The sequence below is a fragment of the Ixodes scapularis genome, unplaced genomic scaffold (assembly GCF_016920785.2).
Source record: "Ixodes scapularis isolate PalLabHiFi unplaced genomic scaffold, ASM1692078v2 PGA_scaffold2__306_contigs__length_199485367, whole genome shotgun sequence".
In the NCBI taxonomy this organism is placed as follows: Eukaryota; Metazoa; Arthropoda; class Arachnida; order Ixodida; family Ixodidae; genus Ixodes; species Ixodes scapularis.
The window spans coordinates 61,072,162-61,093,557 of NW_024609857.1; the positions used below are offsets into that span (position 1 = coordinate 61,072,162).

The 21,396-nt window shown below is 48.4% G+C and overlaps 2 protein-coding genes across 3 annotated transcripts in view; one reads left to right on the forward strand and one right to left on the reverse strand.

Annotated features, from left to right (window-relative positions):
• Positions 1 to 6,402, forward strand: part of LOC8040357 (WD repeat and coiled-coil-containing protein) — a 46,466-nt gene extending 40,064 nt beyond the window's left edge. Inside the window, 1 exon segment of the mRNA XM_029972028.4 lies at positions 1 to 6,402. Coding sequence (XP_029827888.1) covers positions 1 to 777 — 777 coding nt within the window. The 3' untranslated portion in view covers positions 778 to 6,402.
• Positions 5,985 to 21,075, reverse strand: LOC8040360 (ashwin). 2 transcript variants are annotated; one of them, XM_029972030.2, is made up of 5 exons: positions 20,838 to 21,055; positions 19,183 to 19,382; positions 17,475 to 17,640; positions 9,544 to 9,666; positions 5,985 to 6,057 (listed from the first exon to the last, which is right to left on the reverse strand). In XM_029972030.2, exons 1-4 carry the CDS (start codon positions 20,901 to 20,903, stop codon positions 9,586 to 9,588), a joined length of 513 nt encoding a protein of 170 aa, XP_029827890.1. In that variant the 5' UTR covers positions 20,904 to 21,055; the 3' UTR covers positions 5,985 to 6,057; positions 9,544 to 9,585. The 2 variants fall into 2 exon arrangements, with proteins under 2 accessions (XP_029827890.1, XP_042147825.1); XM_042291891.1 differs by having other exon boundaries at positions 5,985 to 9,666; positions 20,944 to 21,075.
• Positions 21,076 to 21,396: the final 321 nt, after the last annotated feature.

A 21,396-nucleotide genomic window follows, 5' to 3' on the forward strand; every position in this document is an offset into this window, starting at 1 on the left:
GGGGTGGCGGCTGCGCACGGGGGCGCGGCCTCTGCGGCCAGCTCGAGCCACATGTTGCACGTGGCGGAGCTGGGGCGGTGCGGCGACCCCTCGGCCACCATGACCTGGCCCCGGGGCCTGCTGGGCGACCTCAAGAGCCACCTGCAGTCGTCGGCCGCCGCGCCCCGCCCGTCCTCGTCGGCCACCAGCGAGAGTCACCTGGCGGGGGGCCGAGGCGGTCACCCGCACCATCACGAGGCCCCGCCCCTTGTCGAAGACCTGACCAGCCTGCTGCACTTCCACGAGGCCGGCCGCTCGGACCCGCCCCCGGCCAATGACCTGCTCGACTTGTCGAGCCTGCTGTCCGGGGGCGGCCTCTCTGGCTCGGAGCTGCTGGTCGGCCGCAACTTCGAGGAGCTGGACGGAGACCTCGGGCGGCTGGGGGGCTTCCACGAGGAGTTCTTCAAGAAGTCGGACGCGCAGCGTGGCAAGGAGGCCCCGCCTCACACTCCCGTGGCGGCGCCGGCGGGGGGGACCGGTGGGGCGCACACGCTGCCCCGCGCGGCCGAGCACCGGGGCGGCGAGCACGCGCTGCCACCTGCCACCACCACCCTTGGCACGGTGGCCTCGCGGCTCGCCGGCCTCGAGGGGTGCCTGGCCGCACTGGGGCGCAGCCAGAGCCGAGAGCTGCAAGAGATCAAGGGCGAGCTCTCGGCCATCCGGCGCCTCCTGATCTCGGTCCTCTTCCACGTGCTGCCAGAGGAGGCGAGGTGCGACGCGGTCTCCAAGTACACGTGAGCGGCGGCACAAGCTTCAGTGGGACCGATGCGGCGTCGCGGACCAAGGCGCGAAATCGGCGTGCAAAGTGCGTGTGCGCGCCCTCACTTCGGGGCCGGGGACAAGCCACCGCGTTGGCCGCGGTGGCGAGTTGTCGCGCGACGGAGCGAGGGCGCGAGCTTTCGGTGCGGCTCGGCGTTGTTTCGTCACATACATTGACGATTTCATCTCGGTTCGATAAAAAAAAAAAAGCGACAAATTGGGGGCGTGTTAGCGTGCGGCAAAGAAGCAGGTGCTGGTACTCAGATGGTCATTCGGGTGCAGCAGGAAGCCGGCGAAGCTTCCGCTTCTTGCAAAAAAGGTGGGAGGCTCTTTTAAGTTTCCCGCGGATTCTTTCCCGATCGCTTGCCAAGTTGGCTCCGACTGCTGGGCCATTTCCCTCGGGGTCTTTCTAAAAATAATTATAGAACTGGTGCGCACACCTTTGCTCCTCGGTGATTAACCATTCGGGCGTGCAGCCACCGCGCGAGACAAAAGTGGCAAAAGGAAAACCAAAAATTAGAAACATTACATCAGGGACGAGGAAGATTGGGGGTCTCTCTATCTGCACAAGCCCCAAAGGACCCCCCCCACGGTGCTCACACTCAAGAGGAGAAGCTGACGACACACTAAATGCTAGAAGTGGCAGCCTTCGGACATCGCGGGCGAGTTCTACGCCGCCTTGGGTTTCCGTTTTTCTATGTCTCCGCAAATATAGTGCACCTTCGAAAGAACAAAAGGCAAGTGGGTTCCGAGGGTCCGGGAAGAGAACTTGGTTCCGAGAGTACGCCTAGACCTCGACCAAAGATGCATCTTGTCTTCTGCGACGGGCGCAGGACTTCAAAGCACAGAACGTCGGGAGGGGGGAACGATGCGCCAGTCGATCGCGGGACGTGGCAGCGCTGGCGCCGCGAGGAAGCTGGTCCCGCAAACGGCACAGACCATCTCGCTCACAGACCTCGAGCCGGCAGGAGTTGGCTCGTAAGCCGCCAGACGTTTGCCGTTCGGTCTGGCGATGGGACAGAAGTTTCCCGTGCCACGTGTGGCTTGCGATTCCGACATATAGAGAAATTGCGACGACCTGTACATAGTATACATAAGATGTGGCTCGACGGCCGAGGGAAGGCAGCAGGGCGCCGCTCGTTCGGCGGCCTTCTGCGGCCGTAAGGTTTTTTTTCCTGCTTTTTTATAGGATTTATAAATATATACATATATATATAACCCACGCTCACGAGGGCGGGCGACTGTATTGTAGCGATACGAGAGGTCGAGGCACCCCCACCAACAAGGAACGTTCCGGCTGTTGAGATCTGCACCGGCACATTCTTTGTAGGCTCGTTGCGTGAGGCAGTCCGGCCGCGGCCGTCGCACGCGGCCAAAGGCGGTCCCACATTGAAGGCTGCAGCCCTCGGCAGAAAGACGTTTATTCCACCTTCTCCAAGGTGGGGGGGCGGGGGGGGCGTCGTTTGCTAACAATAATTTTGTACAGTTGAAGTAACAAAGCGTCGAGTTGCCGCGCAAGTACTGGCCAAATAGAGAGGAATCTGGTCCGTCGAAGACGTTTTTTGACGTGGGCTCTATTCTAGCCCGCGCGTATCCGAGACGACAGAGGTGGATGTGTTAGTTCGTCTCTGGCTGTTCGGTGCACTCCACGGCAGTGCGGAGTCTTGCACATTCTGAGGATTGCCGGGTACACATTGCCGCTTTGCATTCCCCCTGCTTAGGACGAGATACCGATTAATTTCAGTTGTCTCTGGTTTCCTTCCCGTGCCAGGCACTGGTTTCGAGCTAGTGGACGAGCCAACTCTTGCGCTATTGTTCCACGCGTACGAATGCCCGGGGGCGCATGCGAAGCTCGCCGAAACGCAAGGCGATGCCCCAACACGGCACAGGGAGAATCACATTGGCGCCCGACGTCTCTCAGATGTAAACCCGTTTTGAGTTTGTCTTATGGAAGAAAGAAAACGCGTCGCAGACGATAACGAGCGCCGTGCAACGGGCATGAAGCCGTCGACGCATTACACTGCCATTACCACATGGAACGCGCGACGTCGTCGCGTCGAGGATGTGCCACGAGCGCAGTGCGTCGCCGCACGTGCCGGCATCGCACGCTACGTCGTACGTTTAGCGACCTAGCTCGCGGTGACTGGAAATGCAGTAATTTCGTTTTGCTTTTATCTAGAAATAAAAAAAAAAAAAAAAAAGGAGAGACGTAAATTTAGCGATACTAAATTGCGCACGAAACGAGCTTCGGCAGAGGAGGTCACTCGTCGAGTCGACGCTGCGCGGCCCTTTGAAGGGATGGCGCACTTCCGACGCCCGGGTAGCTGGCGACGGTCCCGGGGTCCCCTCTCTCCCTCGCTTGATGCGGGGAAAGGGTCTCCTCCCCTCGCAGATCGGAGGCGCCCCCCAACGCGCCGAAGTCTCCGTCGAGAGGACGGCCAGTCGCGCCGGGGGAGCCGTCGACGGAGACGTAAGAAAATAGCCATCATTGCTCAACATTTTTTATACATCGGTTGTGTAGCAGTCACGTGGTTGAATCTCTCTGTGTAGCTTTGTGAGACTGTGTACGTGTAGTTGGTCCCGTGGCCGGCAGCTTGGCGTTGTCCGCTCTCTGCTCGCGACCTCGTCCACTCTCTTTCGTTGGCCCCTCCCGGCTCAGCAGGCATGCCGCCGAGCATTCCTCGTTTGGCCCCCGCCACGGTACCTTCAGCAAGCGCCCAAAATCAGGCAACCCACCTCCCTCCCCTTGGAAGAGCAACATACAACCTCCTGGTAGGCACGTGGGCTACAAACAGGAAGGAAAGTGGGTGCCGGGGTGGTTACGCAAGAGCTTTTGTGGCTGCAGGCGCCGGCATTCGAAAACAAGAAGTGCGAGTTGAACCTTGCTGCAAACTAGGGAATCAAGCCATTCCGTGTGCGCCAGTTTCTGATGATCTCGCTGTCGCGTTGTTATCGCAGCTAGCTCGGCGGCACAACGGGTCTAGTCATTTTGAAGCTGTCCCGTGCCGGTCTCTGTTATCGTAGGCTGCTCGTACAGAGTTTTTGCTTGACTGTTGAGTGAGTGGCAAAAGCATTTTTTACGCGACGCCATTTCCCAACGAGTGTGTGTGTTCCGTTGAAGAGAAGGCCCTTCCGTTCTGTCTGTGGGGCACCGAGCACGAAAGCCTGTCGAGCGTGTCGATTGTTGACTTCTAGTAGCATTTGTTTCCATTGTTTGTTTGTTTTTTGCCCCAAAAGGCAAGCCTATTTATTTCACTCCAAGTTGTTTCGTCTCACATAGTTCTCATTATATACTTCCTCAGGGTCACAGAGACACATTCTTTTGCGTAGAGTACTTATTGCCTAGCACTGCTGTCATATAGCAGCCTCGGAGCCACGTCGAAAGGCCGTAGTTTTGATTTTCTAATTTAGGCCCAGACTGCCCGTAACCTATCGGCATCTACGGGTGTGTGCTAGCCAGAGAGGCGTAGCAGCCAGGCTTTTTTGTGCTTCGAGTGTTGTTCCGCATTGTCTGTGCTATCGCAGCCGTTGCCACCCGCCATTGAGCAGAGTGTTACCTTCTGTCATCTTTGCTCGTTCCTTTGCTTTTGGGAGATCTCTGCTTCTTAGTCACATGGGAGGAATCGGTCTTAATGAAACAGGACACGCGCATCAATACATTCACCCCTGGGCGTCCGAGAACTAAAGACCATTCCCCGAAATGTTTCTCGTCCCCAGTTCCAATGGTGCCACCCCTACACTACCTCGCCTCGCCTAATACTCACTCGTTGACGCTGGCTCGAGGTTGACCACTGTGCAGGAAAAGAAATGTGGATTGAATGGTACGAAAAAAAAAGCAATTATTTTTGTTTCTTTGTTGACATCAATAACGTAATGCCACTCTTCTAGATTGCAATGTAAATTTTTTCTACTTTGAGCACTGTTAATCTTCCACATACCTTCTCAACCAGCATAAATATGCGCAAACTTTGAGGCAATAAGTGGCTCCAAGTCGCTCGGATTGTTTCGGTTATTCTCCTTTCTTCTGCAAAACAATTACCGATTGGAACAGCGTCCCCCGCCACGACCTCTTTCGATTTTATTGCCATTATCCTGCACCAAGCAATGCCAGCCATATACAGCCAACAGAAAGCTGCTCAATGCGTCTACCATAAAACTCTAGTTTTGCTGCTGTTAACGTCACTTATGCACCCTGAAATAAGGAAAGTGGTAGTACTATTCTGCCAAACAGTTAAATAATGCAACAATGGTGGTTGGTAGTTTAATTTGTTTCTACGAGAGCACACCCACTGTTTGCAGGTCACGGTAGTATACCTTTTACGCGCCCGTTTGCGTTTGCTGCGAGTGCTGAAACCAACTTCCATTCCAAATGCTTCCTTCGATGCGGCGCACGTCTTGTTCTAGGTGCGACCGGAGAAAAAAAGAATGCTCGGTGCCAATTGTTGCGTTATATCTCATCTGTATCATACCCTTATGGCATCCCGGCTGGCTGCCCTCCGTTCATATGTTTGACTTCGAAGAACCTTCCAGTCCAGCCACCCTAATTCTCAGCACGTTTGGGCTTGTTTCGTTAGAGACATGACTAGCAGCATTTCCGTCGCAGACGACGGAGACTGCCACACGGCCGTGTTTTGGAGAGTGTTCTTTCGCATTGTAACACGAGTTTGCGGCGATGACGCGCCACCCTTTGTGCGTGCCGATTTCCCTTTGCTTAGCTTTCGTCGGTATTTGAGAAAAAGACATAGCTACAGTCCGGTCGTACGGCTGCCTTCAAAAAAAGGATATTTGGGAACATTTGTGTGTATGTACAACACTGGGCTGGAGCGGACTCCTCGTTGCTCTTTTCATTGCTTCCAGGGTGTATCCGCTATGTTCAAAGTGGTCAGGGCTCTAGCCGGAAGTGTCCTTTCCTGTGTTGTACGATAGTGCTCTTTAGACTCTGAGGTACCAGTTTAGTTGGTCGCTTTCTCTCGGTTATTTGATCTCAACGCTTCCCTCGTTGAGGCTCTTCGGATCCGAGAAACTTCACAACATTGCCACCCATCGACCTTCTTTTTTTTTTTTTTGTGTGTGTGTATGGGTAAGCGACGTTGCTCCTTTCATTGCCTCGTTCCAATTCCAAGGCACATGAATGGAGTGACGATTAATGCAAACAGACTGTACAGTTTTGCCCAGTCTTTTTTTTAATTTTTGATCAATGAAGTTTCACTGCAATGAATGATGTCGCACACGGTACGTCTTGACGCTATTCCGGAACCCCTGAAACGACAGATGGGGAAGAAAAGACGACTGTCGAGTGCAAAAGCGTGGTACTAGTAGTATTTCTTGTCAGTATTTGAAGCCGGCTTCCCTTCTTGACCCACCTTAAACTAAACAGCAACCGAGTGTCCCCGAATCAAAAACCACGCTGCCTTTGTGAGAGAAAAAATCCTTAGTTCGGGAATCATTTGAATCATTCACGCGTAAAAGAGACACGCAAGACATAAATGCCACCACGCCTAGCACAGACAAACATTCCAAACGCCACAACGACGACAACCACCCCCCTTTTTATGCCCCGTGTGGGGAATTCTCAACCAGAAAAACATGACAAAACAAGAAAAAGAACTAAAAAAAAAAAGGTGAAAACATTCCCACATTTACGGAAGCGCCAACAGAAAGCAGACGAGTCTATTTTGCATCTTTTGGTTTCGCTTTCCGCTGAGCTACTAAATCCCTGCATCTCTTCCAAATGAAAAAAAAAAAAAAAAAAACGCACAAAAAAAAATGAAAATAACAAAGGGTTTAAAAAAACGATAGTCGACTCCCTGCTATACACAAACATCCTCCTTCCCCCTCTCCCCTTTTGATTCCTCCCCCAGGGGCTTAGCAGAGGCACTAGGCTTCATGCAGAGAGAGAGAAGAGAGAGAAAAGCCTCCTCCCTTTTAGTGCACGTGGTCCGAGAGTGTGTGTGCATCTGTTTCTCACGGTTACGGCGCGTCGACGCACCAGTCACCTTTCATTCCCCCTCTTTCTCTCTCTCTTACGCGAGAAAAACAAGAGAAAGAACGACAATGAAGAGGAGGAGGGCTGAGGGCATGTTGCTGTGCACACGGGATGCGCAATGTACTTTGGACCCACGAGGCGTGTGGCCGGCCGACACTGTAATCTCTCCCGCCACTATTTATAATAAACGACAAGACCGAATAATTAACAATAAACGAGCAGTTGCATTACACCGCCTCCCGTGTCAAATTTCTTTCTGCCCCTTCTTGTTCTTTGTACGGTCCTGCGCTCTCGATCAAAAACTTTACTAGGGGAATACATCTTGCTTCGCGGAAATCCAATGGCCTTGGCACGGACAGGCTTTGCGTAGCTCCAGCGGCTGTTTGTGTGCCACAGCCCCAGGGTTTTCCCCCTTGAATTGGGTGCTGCCGTCTATCACTCGAACGGCCGGTCGAGACGGCCATCTATGCTGTCTCGGCGAACCCGGTATCTCGGTGCACCGACGGCAGCCCTCTTCCTCGGCGTCACACGTGCACTCTCTCGGATGTCCGCGCCTCTAGGGGGAATTTAGCGGTGTTGGTGCACTGTCTCCAGCGAATGAACGGAGGGGAATGTATTCTCCCTGGTAAAGTATTTGGCTCAATGTTCCATGCTTCTGTTTACCATCGCTCGATTGCGCAGCCATCCTCCTGGCATCAAAGCCCCAGGTACGAGAGTTACAAGAGTAGCAAGAGCACCAATTGTACCACTACACGTGGCGTGTGCCCTGGGCAGCAACTTGAAAATGGTGCAACGGAACCGAGTCATCAAGCTGCCATGTCTTTCTTTTTAGAATTTGCGTGGCAATAAAAAGCATTAATTCTATTCGTATAGAGACTTTTGGGAGCTAGGAGCCAGCAAAGCCGCATTACAGTGTTGGAGAGCTGAACAAAGCGAGCTTGACTGGCAGCAGGGTTGCTAGGGCCAATGACGATTGCTGTCTTCCAGATTTTTTGGGTAAGTAGTTTTCAAATGGGGGTCCCGAACCTTTTGGGATGCACAAAGGCATTTTCATGGCTCATAAAGCCCTTACTTGTTAGTCACTCCAAGCAGTCCATTTCTTTTTTGTACCAAACACAGAAGAAGCATCACACTTGTGTGTGATGTTTCTTTTGTCATAGTTTGTAGTGGTCATCTCATCTCCATATTGGTGCCCAAGGAGAGGCCCCCGAGCCATCCTTATTCTCTTTCTTCGGTCCCCACAGTATATAACAATAAAACTGATCCGTTTCACACTAGCAATAAGGTGTATTATTTCGTGCTGTCATCATTGTAATCATCTATGAAAACAACACCTGTTGTGCATTTGGTCAGTGGTTTTCCTTATCTCCTGTGCTGGCAATTTCAATGAACATCTGAACGTGCACACTTTTTGCCGTCTTGTTACCGTAAAATGCTGAGGGAGCGCCCACCCCATTTTCACTGAAAACTGGATTAATCTAGATATGGGGCCTTGTCTGGCCAAGTCAGGCGGTTAACATATAGTATACTTGCAGAATTCCCAAGTTTGGGAAATGTTATTAGTGGGCGCTTGAATGAAGTGTGCACTTCTGCGGGATTTTACCTTAATCTCGTGTCGGGACAGCCTACAGTAAAGTGAGGTCGGCTTTTAGGTTTCAGATAATCATTCTTTCGAAATGAGCTCCATTTCTATGTACTCATCCACAGCAGTCTCTAGCAACCAAAGAATTTGCGCAGTTTTTGGAGGAGTGACAAGGAAGGCACCAATGCCATTTTGATGTTCTCGTGATAAGCATGGGCAGGAATCGCGGAATCGAACTACTCGACTACCAACACATGCCTAGGTACTCTCACGGTTACGAGAGATGAACGATGAAGCGTTGGCCGTTCAGAGTTCGCAAAGCTGCCTGGCAAAAGTCGGCGGTGCTGCTCTGTTAAGATTGTCGTCGGTGTGTGTCGTTGGATATTTGTCTCGGTCTTTAGTCGCATTTCCTCCTGCGCAGAAACCAAAGACTGTTGACAACTGTGTGGCCAATGACAGTGAGGGGACAATGGCAGTGTCATTTGTAGCGAAAAGGCTAAAGGCATTGCAGGATTCTGAGCAGCCAATTCACTGCGATACCACTTCACATTTCTTGTTTGTGTTGGGATGCATCGTGGGACAGCACAAACCTAGCACCATAGGTTGAAGGATGAACTGGTCCCTTTTATTTCCTTTGCCCTCCATTATGAGGTGATGCAGGTTCTGCTTGGTAGCAGCTCCATGGTTTGTGTTCCTTTTAACCATGACCATACTCTTGTGGCAAAGCCCCCGAACGGCCACAAGATGTTGCATGTGTCCCTGCCGTCGGCACTTGCTCGATGCTTCTGCCTTTGATGGCTGCAATCTACCACTTAGGGAAGGTGCCTGCTGCCAATATAACACATGTACTTTGCTATCAGCATCGCTCGGTTCACTTCTGCTTACGATGAGTGAATGTTGCAGCAAGTAGAACAGGTTAAGCTTTCATACCGATGTATGCAAGCTCAAGTTCAACCCACTGTCTTCTCATACCCCATCTTGTCCAGGAATTCGCTGAAAAGGTTTGGTGACTCTAGCAACAACCGTGAGTATGACTGATTCTATAGCACAACAAAATATTACACTAAAAGAGAGGCAGTTGGAAAACGAATAGCACCAATAAAGAAGTTAAGAAAGTAGACAGGGTTGCAGTGCATTTTTTGTATAATGCAACATGGATTGCAAGGCTGAGTTGTACCTATATGCAATGCAGCACACGGTGAGAGACTCAACGACTTCTTCAAGGCCATGTGATTGGGTTTCGCTGCTTTTTGCTAGGAGGACCTTCCGCTTCAGGCCTGTGGTTTCTTGGGCTTGTTTTCTGCAAAAACGGGGCAAACTGCTCTTACATTTGTGGCATCTATAAAATATTTTTAATTTAGTGAAATGCTTTGCACGCTGCATGAAGTGCCGAGAAAGCTGAAGGGAAGTACTTATAATACAATTAATGCAGGGGTGCAAGCGAGCTGAACAAGAATAACAATAATAATCCCTTGAGAAGGGGAACAAGGGGGATAAAGGACGAACACAAATCTCCACGCACAGCTAGGTGATGACTGAAAAGATCCGCCTGGTGGTATCGATCCATGTACCTCTCCAGTTCCAGTGGAACGTTCTACCAACTGAGCTAACCGCGACTTGGACATCAGTCGAGGAAACTGGTTTTAACAGCTGCTACCAGTCACCAACAAGGCTGAATGGCCTGCTTTTTGAGGTTATGAGGATAATGCAACTAGTGCATTATCATCATGATGGCATTATCATTATGGTGGCAGCTTTTAAAACCCGTTTCTCTACTGACGTCTAACTCCTGGGTAGCTCAGTTGGTAGAGTGCTCCACTGGAAATGTAAAGGTCCCTGGTTCGATACCAGGACCAGGCAGATTTTTTCAGTCACGCACCAGTCACCTACAGTGAAACCCGTTTAGAACGAACCCACATACAGCGAATTATTGTCGATATCGAACTCACGAAAAATTTAAATCAAAATGTATGTAAAAAGTACTTTTTATAACGAACAACGTATTGGCTATATCGAACTTTTTTTCCCCTGGGAAGGCTTCCAAAAACGTGCAAACACTCGTCTTTCAGCCAATGCCTTCGCCCGAAAAAGTGGAAAGAAAAAAAAAAATTCCAAAAGCTCGAGCTGCTAACAAAAATAAGCGAAGAAAAGCGATTCCGAAGGGGCACTGAAAAAAATCTTTTAAGTGCAAAGCGGTTGCTTACGAAGAAAAGCAATTAAAAAACGAAGATAAGCTAAAAAAAATCTAGCGCGTTGTTACAAGAAGGAAGCGAAGAGATGAGAAAGAAAGAGAAGTTCTCGCCTCCTCTCCCTTCGCGCCCTGTTTCACCTAAAGTCACTTTCATTTGACCTAAGGGGCCTTCATGTCCCGCCGAAGAGAACTTGAAGGCACTCTAGTTTGACCCAGAAGTACAAGCCTCGTGAACGGCCAAACGCGGACAGCAGGCGCATCCGCAAGCCGGCGTACGACAAGGTGGAAAAAGCGCTGTACCAATGGTTTTTAGGCATTCGTGCGCGGAACCTGCCGGTCTCCAAACCGATGTTGCAAAGCAAGACTAGAGATTTTGCATCCCTCCTGAACGTTGAGGGTTTCACCGCTGGATCTGGGTGGCTGCAGCGATTTAAAGATCGATATTTAATCGTCGGGAAAGTCGTAGCTGGGTTTTGTAAATGGGTTTTGCTATATCGAACTGATCGTAGCGTTTCCTGCTGTTCGTTATAAACAGGTTTCACTGTAGCTGTGTTTGAAGATTTCTGCATGTCCTTTGTCCTCCTTGTTCCCCTTTTCCAGGGATTATTATTATTATTGAAGGGAAGCTTGAAGTCGCACGGCTGGGAGTCCACTGGAACCTGGTTGGATGGCTCCAGCAGTCGCCGTTTGACTGACGCCACGTGGTGTGTGTCCGAGACCTATGCAGCACAACCTCCGTGGTGAAGTTGGGTTTTCACGAACGTCACTATATCAGCACCTTCACTAAATCGGGTTTTTCACCAACCACACAAAACAAAAGTTCCATATTACAGTCATTGTTTAAGGGCCTAATTATTAAGGTACAAAGCATTTAATGAGGTCTTTAATTAGCTTAACAATTCACTTTTAATTAGTAAAAGTAAATGCTCTAATCTATTCAGAAACTTGTTTGGCATTGTGGAAAAACCACTAAATTGGTCAATATTAGAAAGATTTGGATTGCATGCTTCGTTTTCCTGGGTCCCAGAAATTCATTCAACTTTGACGGAACCACAAGATCTTTCGTGTTCCTCATTGTGTGCATTTGTTGCTCCGCCGACCATGCACCTTGTCGCTCGAGCAGTAGCTCTTACATGTCTCCAATGCTTTCGGCACGATGCAGGTCTTTCGGAAATTTTTGGCGCTTTTCGGTAGCACGTTCTTAAAACAGTATGTTTAATTTTACAAATCGGAAAGTTATTTTTTTGAAAACCGATTAATGCTTTGATTATCCGAAATGCTGGGCACCTGTCTAAAAAGGCCCTTCGGTGACGACAAATACGGCATAAATATCTCCTGTGCGACGCACAGTTTTTGCGGTAAGGTATTTGCCAGTGTTGGGTGAAACACCTGGTATGAGTGCTTCAAGTGCCTGTACAGTCGGCGGCAATACGAGCTGGACTAGACCGATGCTAACCCTAAGGAATAAAATGCCATATGGGGTGTGACATGCTAAGCATGAAACTGACTGCCATGTTGCAACAACAGATAATGTGGCAGTATGTTCCAACCCCTTTTTCAGCGGCTTGGCGCACCTGGGGTTGCCCGCATGGTGTTCGTGAAACCCTGGCCAGAATGCCGCTGGGCCAGTTCATCACGCTGCGCCCTGAGCCAGAAGCAAAATACCTCAACTCCCCTTCTCTACATCCATATACTTTTGCTATATTGGACACAGAGGCCCTATTGCATACGGTACCAGCGTGCCACCCCGCTGGTATCAGGATGGCATAAAAGAAAAACGCCATTGATGTTTCACGGCAGACAAAGACCAGAACACGTGAAAAAGAAAACGACGATGTAGAAAGCGATGATTGGAGGCTTTATGGCGCAAAATGCTACTTAGACCAAGGTGCGCCAAACTGGGTTCATTCACATTCTGGTTAAAATGGGATGCTGCCTGTCATTATCATGGGTAAAGCTGGTGTAAAAAGCCAGTGCTAGAAATAAAACTGAGAACACATTCAAATGGGATAAGGGGGCGATCTCCTAGTAAAATAAGAGGGTGAAAAGGTACATGACATCTAAATAATTCAGGAAACTGATGCCACCGTTTTACATCAAGACTGGAACAAATTCATAGAATGTGTAGGATGGAAACAATATCCCCGCAGTGTATACAGCGTGGTGGATCTTCTCCACAGAAGAGGTCTACCAGGCGACATAAGACCTCATGGAATCGGTTCTTTAAAAGGGCAGTGCAACGATATTCAATTGGAATGTTCTTCACTTTACACGAGCTTACTGACACTAGTGGGACTCAAGGATACTCGCACGCAATGCCACTGGCCAAGAAACTCCTTTGCTGTTGTGTAATTTCAAGGACAAAAGTGAGTGTTTTCATTCAATCTCTCCTTCGCAAAACTTGATGACGTAACTGGGGGATTGCAGTATCCTCCAGTGATGATATTTGAATGTGGCTCATAGACTTGACCCGAACATTGTGTGAGCACTCAATTTGGGCTCGTGATAATTGATAACTCGAGAAGAATTTAGGTTGTGGCCCGTGCCCAATCACTGCAATGATGACAACAGCTGAACCGTAACAATATCTAGAACTCGGCATGTGTACTGTGCCCTGCCAACTCCAGCGCGTGGCTATGATCAACATTGGCAGCACATAATTGGCTCCAGATCACGAGGCAGCTTGTTCTGGCTGCGATTTGAGGGGGTGAACGCTGCTTGTTTTTCTTTAATCTTTTCTGCGACATTGATTTCATGTGGTGGAAAACAAACGGGTGTTTCACAGGTCATTAACGTCAGGGATCCGTTCTAAACGGTACTTACGCAAAGTACAAAAATGGTTGTTCGAGCCCCACCCCTGCCCGTTTCGATCTGGATGAGCATCGTACCGGCGTGCGGTCGTGTATCACTACTGCGTGATGCACGTTAAAGACCCCAGGCTAGCGGTTGTACCGCACTGGCTAAATTTCTCATCTACAGCTGGGAGACTTGTCGCCCATGTGAGGCAGACCAAGTTCTAGGCTGTATAAACACACGCACAACCCATTTTTTTTACAAAAATGGTTGCATCGTCCATTTAAAGGGGTGCTCTCCCACAATCCAAGAATGGGCTTGGTGAGGTGAAGCTTATTGTCAGATTTTTTGTCCCATTCTGTTTGCCATCTCTGGAAAAGTGATATCCTCACGACCGGTTTAATATCCTGGTAAGGGGAGGAGGCTGCTAACTGCTGAAGGTTCCGAGTGGAAGCAGCGAGCATATCAGCTTTGTCATTCATTACCCAGTATACCTATATGACTTGAAATCCAGCAAAGTATAATATGTGATCTGTTCTGCAATGCACAAGTAATCTTGGCATGCATAAGCTGTACAAGATAAGCTGTACAAGCATATTTTTTGTGTCTTTGAAGGAACTAATTGCAGTGATCACACTTTGTGAGTCCACATATATAATCGACCTTACTGTTCTCTTCAGTCTACTATGGTCAACTGTTAACAATACTGCATACAGTTCTGCTGTAAAGATACCAACGATGGAACTGAGGCACTTTGTTCCACAAAAGTTCTCAGAATGCACGGCACATCCAGCGAAGGATTGAGCCTTAGCACCATCGGTATAAAACTGACAATAATCAGCATACTTTGTCTGCAACTTTTGAAAATCTTGCAGAATAACCATTGAAGTAACACAGTGCTTATTATATTTTGTAAGCAAGCAATTGCAACAAACCAGCAGTCTCTCCCAGGGAGCAATATAGTCAAATGGTGAAAGTAGGAACATTCCATCAGGAAAAATCTAAAGAGATGTATGATAGCCTGCAAGGCAAAGGCTTGACGGCCGCATGATGCTGGGCCTATTTGCGAAAAGGCGAGAGAACCTTGAATGTTCTATGGGATCATGTTGGATGGCGAAGGTTAGCTAAGATTTTGTAGTCATATCTCTTACTTAGATATTGACGTCTTTTATCCAATGACAACTTGTTGGACTCTGCGTATAACCTCAGAATGACGGATGTACGGAAAACATGTGGCAAGTCGTAAACCAAGATGGTGCACTGGATCTAACATTTTCAGAGCCGATTGTCGTGCTGATCCATACAGTATAGCACCATAGTCAAGACTAGATTGCACAAGGGAATTGTATAGGTGCAGCAGACATCTTCTATCTGATTCTCAAATCTCGCGTGCCAAAACTTTTAAGGGGTTCATACTTTCAAGGCATTTTTCCTTAGAAAACTTCTCTTTGAACAGTCTGGTTGGGGCGTGTCAAAATATAAATACAATGCGGAAAAAAAAATCTTTTAGAGCAATATTGATGGCGCGAGACGTAATTTAGTCGGTAGTCACCTTTTTTCCACTTGTTTTCTCTCTTGGTGTGGAGGTGAGGTGGATCGGCTTCACCTTCACGTTGAGGCGGAAAGAGTGAATGATCACCTTGTTGAGGTCGGAAGAGCGAAGGACATTTCCGTGAGGTCATAGACTTTGCGCGCAGAATTTCAAATAAATCTCTTGCCGTCAATATTGTTCTAAATATTTTTTTTTTTTGCGTAAAATTTATTTTTTGTCATGCTTGTCCCAACAAGACTGATTAAAAAAAAACTTTTTTTTTTCCTAAGGTTCTTTAAGGCACTTCAAGTGGGAAATAAAAGTAAGCTTCTTGTCAAAGATCACACCCAGAAATCTGTGCTCATTTTTAACAGGCAACTGCATTGCTTTTAGTTCGAGGTTTGGATTCAAAGGTAGCCCACAACGCAAGAAAAACAGCACACAAGCCGTTTTTTCCGGAGAAAAGCTAAAACCATTTTTGTCTGCCCAACTACTAAGTTTGCTTAGAGCTAACTGAAGTTGGCGTTCACAGGTAAAACTGTTACAAGAGGAACACGAGATCTGAAAATCGTCTACTTAAAGTGAGTATGAGATGTAAGACAGGAAAATTCTGGCGATGGAATTTATCTTGACGACAAGCGAGGTGACGCTATGATGCCCCCCTGAGAAACTCTTTTTTTTTTAACAAATGGATCTGACAAAGTAGAGCCCAGTCGGACCTGGAATGTCCTGTCCATCAAAAAGTCTCCTACACACTTCAGCATTCGGCCCCAAATACCATAGCTGTAAAGGTCTTTACAGCTATTGTATTTGGCCCAGCCCCCCAACCGAGGCTTCGCTGGTGGTTGGGGGGCTGGGCGAGCACTCTAAGTCGCAAAGACTGTACCGGGGGCCCACCGATGCGTTTAGTAGCGGCACTGCCCCCCTGGCAGTCACCCCGGCATATATGACTCCTTGGAGGAAGGAAAATCGTTTACTTGCCTCAGGGTATGCCAGGTTTTTCTTTACCTTTAGCGTTAGGACTTTATTTTCCTCTTGAAACTTTGGACAGGCTCGAAAGAAGGTGGGGTGGGCACCAGAGCAGTTGACACACTTGAGAAGTGTATCCTCGCACGTGTCAGCTGGATGGTTATAGCTCTGCACTTTGCACATGTCGTTTTTCCACGTTTTTCTGACAGAGCTGTGACCAAATCGTTGGCATCTGAGCATAGTCTTGGGTTTGGTATGCAGGGGCGCACCTTGGAGAGAAGATAGCCTGTCTCGACGCTTTTAGGCAGCACGGTGGATGCAAAAGGGAGGACTAGGTGTTTCAATGGTCTCTCCTGTCCGTCTCTGCCTATGGAGATTTGTTGCACAGCGACCACCCCCCCTGCCCGGAAAGGCCCTCTAAGATCTCCTCTTTGCTAGACTGCAAGAGGTGGTCCTCTAAGATGACGCCCCGACAGCTGTTCAAGGTGCAATGTGGGGTGACAGATACTTCGTAGCCTGAGATCTTGTTTAAATCTAAAAGAACAACATTCTGCACTCTGTTTTCCACCTCAACGAGCAAGTCACCAGATGCTAATTTCTTGGCCTTGAAGTTATGACCAAATGAGTTTTCCAAAGTTTTCGAAATTAGAAATGGAGAAAGTTTAGCTAGTGGTTTACCAGAAAGCAGATGAAGCTTCCCCGGGCTGCAGCTGAAGTGTCTTTGCGGATTACTTCGGACCGGACCCTTTTCAAAGTCTGATAGGGGAAGGTTTTTTGTTTAGAGACCATTTGAAGGGCAGAGACTTCAGTAATCTATAGTGCACCGCCCACTACAAAGCCCAACAAGGGGATAGGTAACATCCCATAACAGGTGTGGCTTGCCCGAGTATGTTACTCTGCCAGTGCTACCAGGGTGCTAGAATCAAATGTGGAGCAACAGAGAATTCTGTCGCCACCTTTGCCGCCAAAGAAGGTGAAATAGAAAAAAAGGGCAGAAAGAGAGAAAAAGCAAAGGTAGGATAGGAGAAGAAAGGCGACTGACTGAATCATCCTGGTATCAGGACGGGCATCCTGGTATCAGGACGGGCGTCCTGGCATCCGGGCCAAGCCAGGACGCCCGTCTATGAGAAGCTGGAGCCGAAGTACTGTAATTACCAGGGGAACCCCGAAGGGTCCAAACCTGCCCCGGGCTCAGCTCAACCACCAGGATGCCCTTTTCCCCAGACACGGGAAAGCCACGCACAGCCAGACGTGGGCAGGCAAATCCACATGGCTCGGGGTCCGTGGTGGCGCCACTCACCAAGCACTTATTATAAGCAGGTGCCCCGTGCCGGGAATGTAGAAAGCGGCCACACACTCTGGTTTTTGTCTGCCACGAAACGTCAATGGCACCTAATAAAAGGAAGTACAACGAGCGACACACCCCTCCCCCCACTCTTCACACCCAGCTCCATAGCCGAGCATGGGAGGAGGGGGTGTTGCAGGGGAGAGGGGGGGGGGGCACACTCATGACCATGCTACTGCGGCAGACGCGGACACACTGCAGCCAATCGGTGATTGCGCTGGCGGGCTTGAGCAGAAACATAAGGCAGTCATGGGAGAGCTAGCAGTCTTTGCAACTAACCTTGCTTGGCTTCGATTTTGGCTTATCCCAAGCGCCCCAGGCCTGGTCGCCCTCCCCCATCGAGGGGGTCTTGGCCTTCTTGGAGGGTTTGGTGTCGTTGGACCCCTGCATGCTTGGAGGGGGCTTTAGCCTCGAACTCTGCTGAGGATGGCTCTTTCCACTACCCCTGTTTTGTTGGAGAAGGGGAAAAAAACTGTAGGGACTCTGTAACTGTCACAGCTTGCTTTTGTTTATAGCTAACCCAAAACAGGGGGTTCTGAATGTAATTTAGCATGGTTTAAACATTCTGGCTGCTTTAAAAAGTGCCACCTGGACCTGGTTACCAGAAAGTCTTATCATTTTAGTGGCCGGTTTTACCTGATGGAACTCAAATGTGTGGTGCCGCCCCCAAGGAAATAGAATGAAGTCCTTGGAGATTAAAACGGATTAAAATTGACATGAACGGAGCTACATTCCTAGAGCACTAAAGTGTAGGTTTTTACTTGAAATCTTGAGAGTTCTGGGATACTTCAGCTGATTTGCTTTGTTTTCCAATATGATTCTAAAAAGCTTGAACTTCATCCAGAAAAAATGAAAAAAAAAAATGAAGTGAACTCAGTGATTTAGGCTACATTTACTTTCTTCAATTCATGGAAGCATGAAATTGTGAGAAATCAACAAAAGTACAGTGACTTGGTCACAAGGTAAAATAATTCATATTTTCTTCTCTATGGTGCCTGCTGGTATTTGTTGACAGTGTGGGGCAGCCAGATGGAAGTTGAGATTAAAGTGAAGGAATCGATTTGTCTTGAACGTTTATGGCAGATTATTATTGAAGTATCGAGGGCATTACCGTGATACTTTGGAGCATGCTGCGGTTTGAGTCTATCCCATCTTTACTGCCTTAATAAACACGCGAGTTTGCTGTAATGTAGCGTTGGCCTCCATACGAATTATGTGCGAGATTATTGAGCTTCGGAGATTAATTAGGAAGTGGCAAGAGGGCTAGGATAATGACGCAAAGCTTAAAGAGCTGATCAGGCTCCCTGATCATTGTGTACTCAAAGACAAAAGTGAATTAACACCGGTCTAATTCTGATAATTTTTTTATAAACTGCAGGGCAGTTAAAATATCTAATGCAGCTTTAATGAGATTCTCAATCTGTATATCTTGCTTTAGCTCTGAACTCTGCAATGAAGCTAACTAAATCAAAGTACTACAAGGGACCTTGCTGATGCAGCACTGATTCTGTGCTGTATCAGTGATACAGTGCTGCCTCAGTGTTAACCATGTTGAAATAACCTGAGACTGGGGTAGAGAAGAAGCATCAAAGCGTAGAAGGGACAGAAAATAGACAGGACGACGTCCTATTATTCTGTCCCTTCTACGCTTTGATGCTTCTTCTCTACCCCAGTCTCAGGTTATTTCAACATGGTTAATATTCACCAGCTCGCCTGCACCCTTACGATTTTCTCTCAGTGTTAAGTTTGAGCCAGCGCTGCAGCAGTGCTATTCCAAGTGTTTATTTTATGTTATGATGCACGAGTGAACCAGCCATAATACAAAGGGGTCTCTGAATGTTTGTTTGACCCTACCCCACAACGTCAGGTTGGAATAAGGTCTTCATTAGTTGCTCCTGGGTCACGTTTGCCCACCCGCCCCCACCTGTAGCGTAGAAACAAAAGTTCACTTTTCTTACTCTAATGTGCACCGATCGAAAGCACTGACCGAGTCGATGGCACAGCGTCCTCCGAGTCTGCCTTCCTCTTTTGGTGGCGGCTGTCGGCACTGCTCTGCAAAGCCGCCAGTCGCTTCCCTACCCGACTCTGCCCGTATTCACGCTGCGGCAAGGGCAGCAGCGTTGTCCGGTACAGCTTCACCAGGGAGTCCTTGTCTAGTTCCTCTAGTCGAGGATGGCTCACGTGTCTCTGGAGAAATGGGGAGATGAGAGGCTGAGCGGCATTACAAAAGGTTACCCGGGATGTTGGCTTCCACATTGATCAATAATGGTGACACCAATATGCTCTCTCTCAAGGTCTCAAACTCACGCTCTTATCAGGTAGACTGGAAAATAGTGTGCGGTGCAATGTGGGCTACAATATCCAATTTCATGCAAGTTGCAACTACATCTGCTTCTAGAAGAGTATGTCTTACACATGCTGCATTCAATTCACCTAACACTCCTGCATCAGCCACACTTTGTGCACACCACCATATTCGATTTACGGGTGTAGTCCACTTTAAAGCACATACTAGAAGTACATTAACCTGCACTTTTCTGTACTGCGCTACACTTTTCCGCATCGATGTAGGCTGGTGCAGGTAAATCGAACGAGCCCAGTGTTTGAGACCAGCCAGAAGTGGTACGCAATATTTTTAGAGCGGTCTACCACACAAAGGAACTGTCACCTGGCAGTGTCAAGCTACGTCCCCACAGACCATTTATTTTCCCAGGATTCCACTAGAGATTGTTACACGTTGCGAAGTGCAGGAGAGCCACTTGTCAACTGACATGACAAATGAGACACTGACAAGAAGCCGTAGCAGGTAGAGCAGAGGCGAGCCACAAAACGACAGCTGGCAACTTTGATATCGGGTAGCTTGTTTGAAAAGCTGTGGTGAAGATGCAGTCATCCAGTTGTGCGTGTTTTCTTTTCGACATGAGAAGTTAACTGCAATTTTGACAGCTGTTTCAGAATGTGACACATGCAAGTTAGTTCTAGATCAGTCACACGAAGGGGTGTATCAGATTTTCTCGAAAACCGATTTGAGCAAGAAAGGGGATTTGCATCGGGGATTGCATTACAGGCTCATTGAGGAAAGGAATGCAGTTTTCCACTGGGTCTTGGTCCGTCAAGCAAAGTAATACGTTCGGTTGCGTGCAAACGCTGTGTGCTTTGCGGAAAGGAATGCAGTTTTCCACTGGGTCTTGGTCCGTCAAACAAAGTAATACGTTCGGTTGCGTGCAAACGCTGGGTGTGCTTTAACATTTAACGTCCAGATTTCCCATGTTGGTTTAATGTGTAAACGGCAAAAATTGTATGCTTCACGCACAAAAGAAAAAAAGTCTGCGCCCGATATGAGTAGGACCGTATAGGTACGTGGATCAACTTATTTAACAATAATATTTATTTGCAAAAAAAGAATACTACCCTGGATGGCGTTCCAGCTTGAACAGCAACGTTAAAACGCAAAACCAATACGCAAGTGCGCCTGCCAGCCCGCCCAAATATTTAATATGCAATCGCTTTCTGCAAACGCACGTCTTTGACAACTACGGCTGTGGTACAACAATCAGTTGGAGGTTTGAACGTGCTTGCATTAAGTTGCGTGCTTAACAGTAGCCGAGAAGCAGCGGCAACGGGAAAAGTGACGATTCCCACCCGGCTTAGTAGGACGCGAAAACGTGTTGCGAAGACTACGGGTGCTCTTTGAAACTCGATGAGCATTTGATCCGATGTGCTTCGGGAAGCGCTCAACGTGTAGCACCTTTTTGAATAAGGACAGCAGAGCCTCGGTGGACATCAGCTCCGGATACAGTAAATCCGCATCTTCCATCCCAGAAGACGGAGAAGACGACAGAGGGTCCACCGCCGCCATTGCGCTCGATTTTGTTGTTGCCAGACGAAATTATATGCGCCGACCATACAACATTCAGAAATAGTAAATATTTTGACAAATTTGGCTTCAAGCTTTTTATTGTTAATAATATGTATTTCTTAAAAATAAATAATTAAAATCGGGATCATTTTTTGTAACTTTAATACGAAAAACCGAAAGTTGACGCGTTGAAACCAAAAAACCGTTGAAACACGCCCCATCGTGGCGAAATACCACGCAGTGCACTCTGGGAAGTTGGAACTAGTTGGCCACTCAGTTTCGGTTTTGACTGCGCAGCTTCATCTCATGCTATCACGCCGCGACCGAACGCGCTGCTTGTAT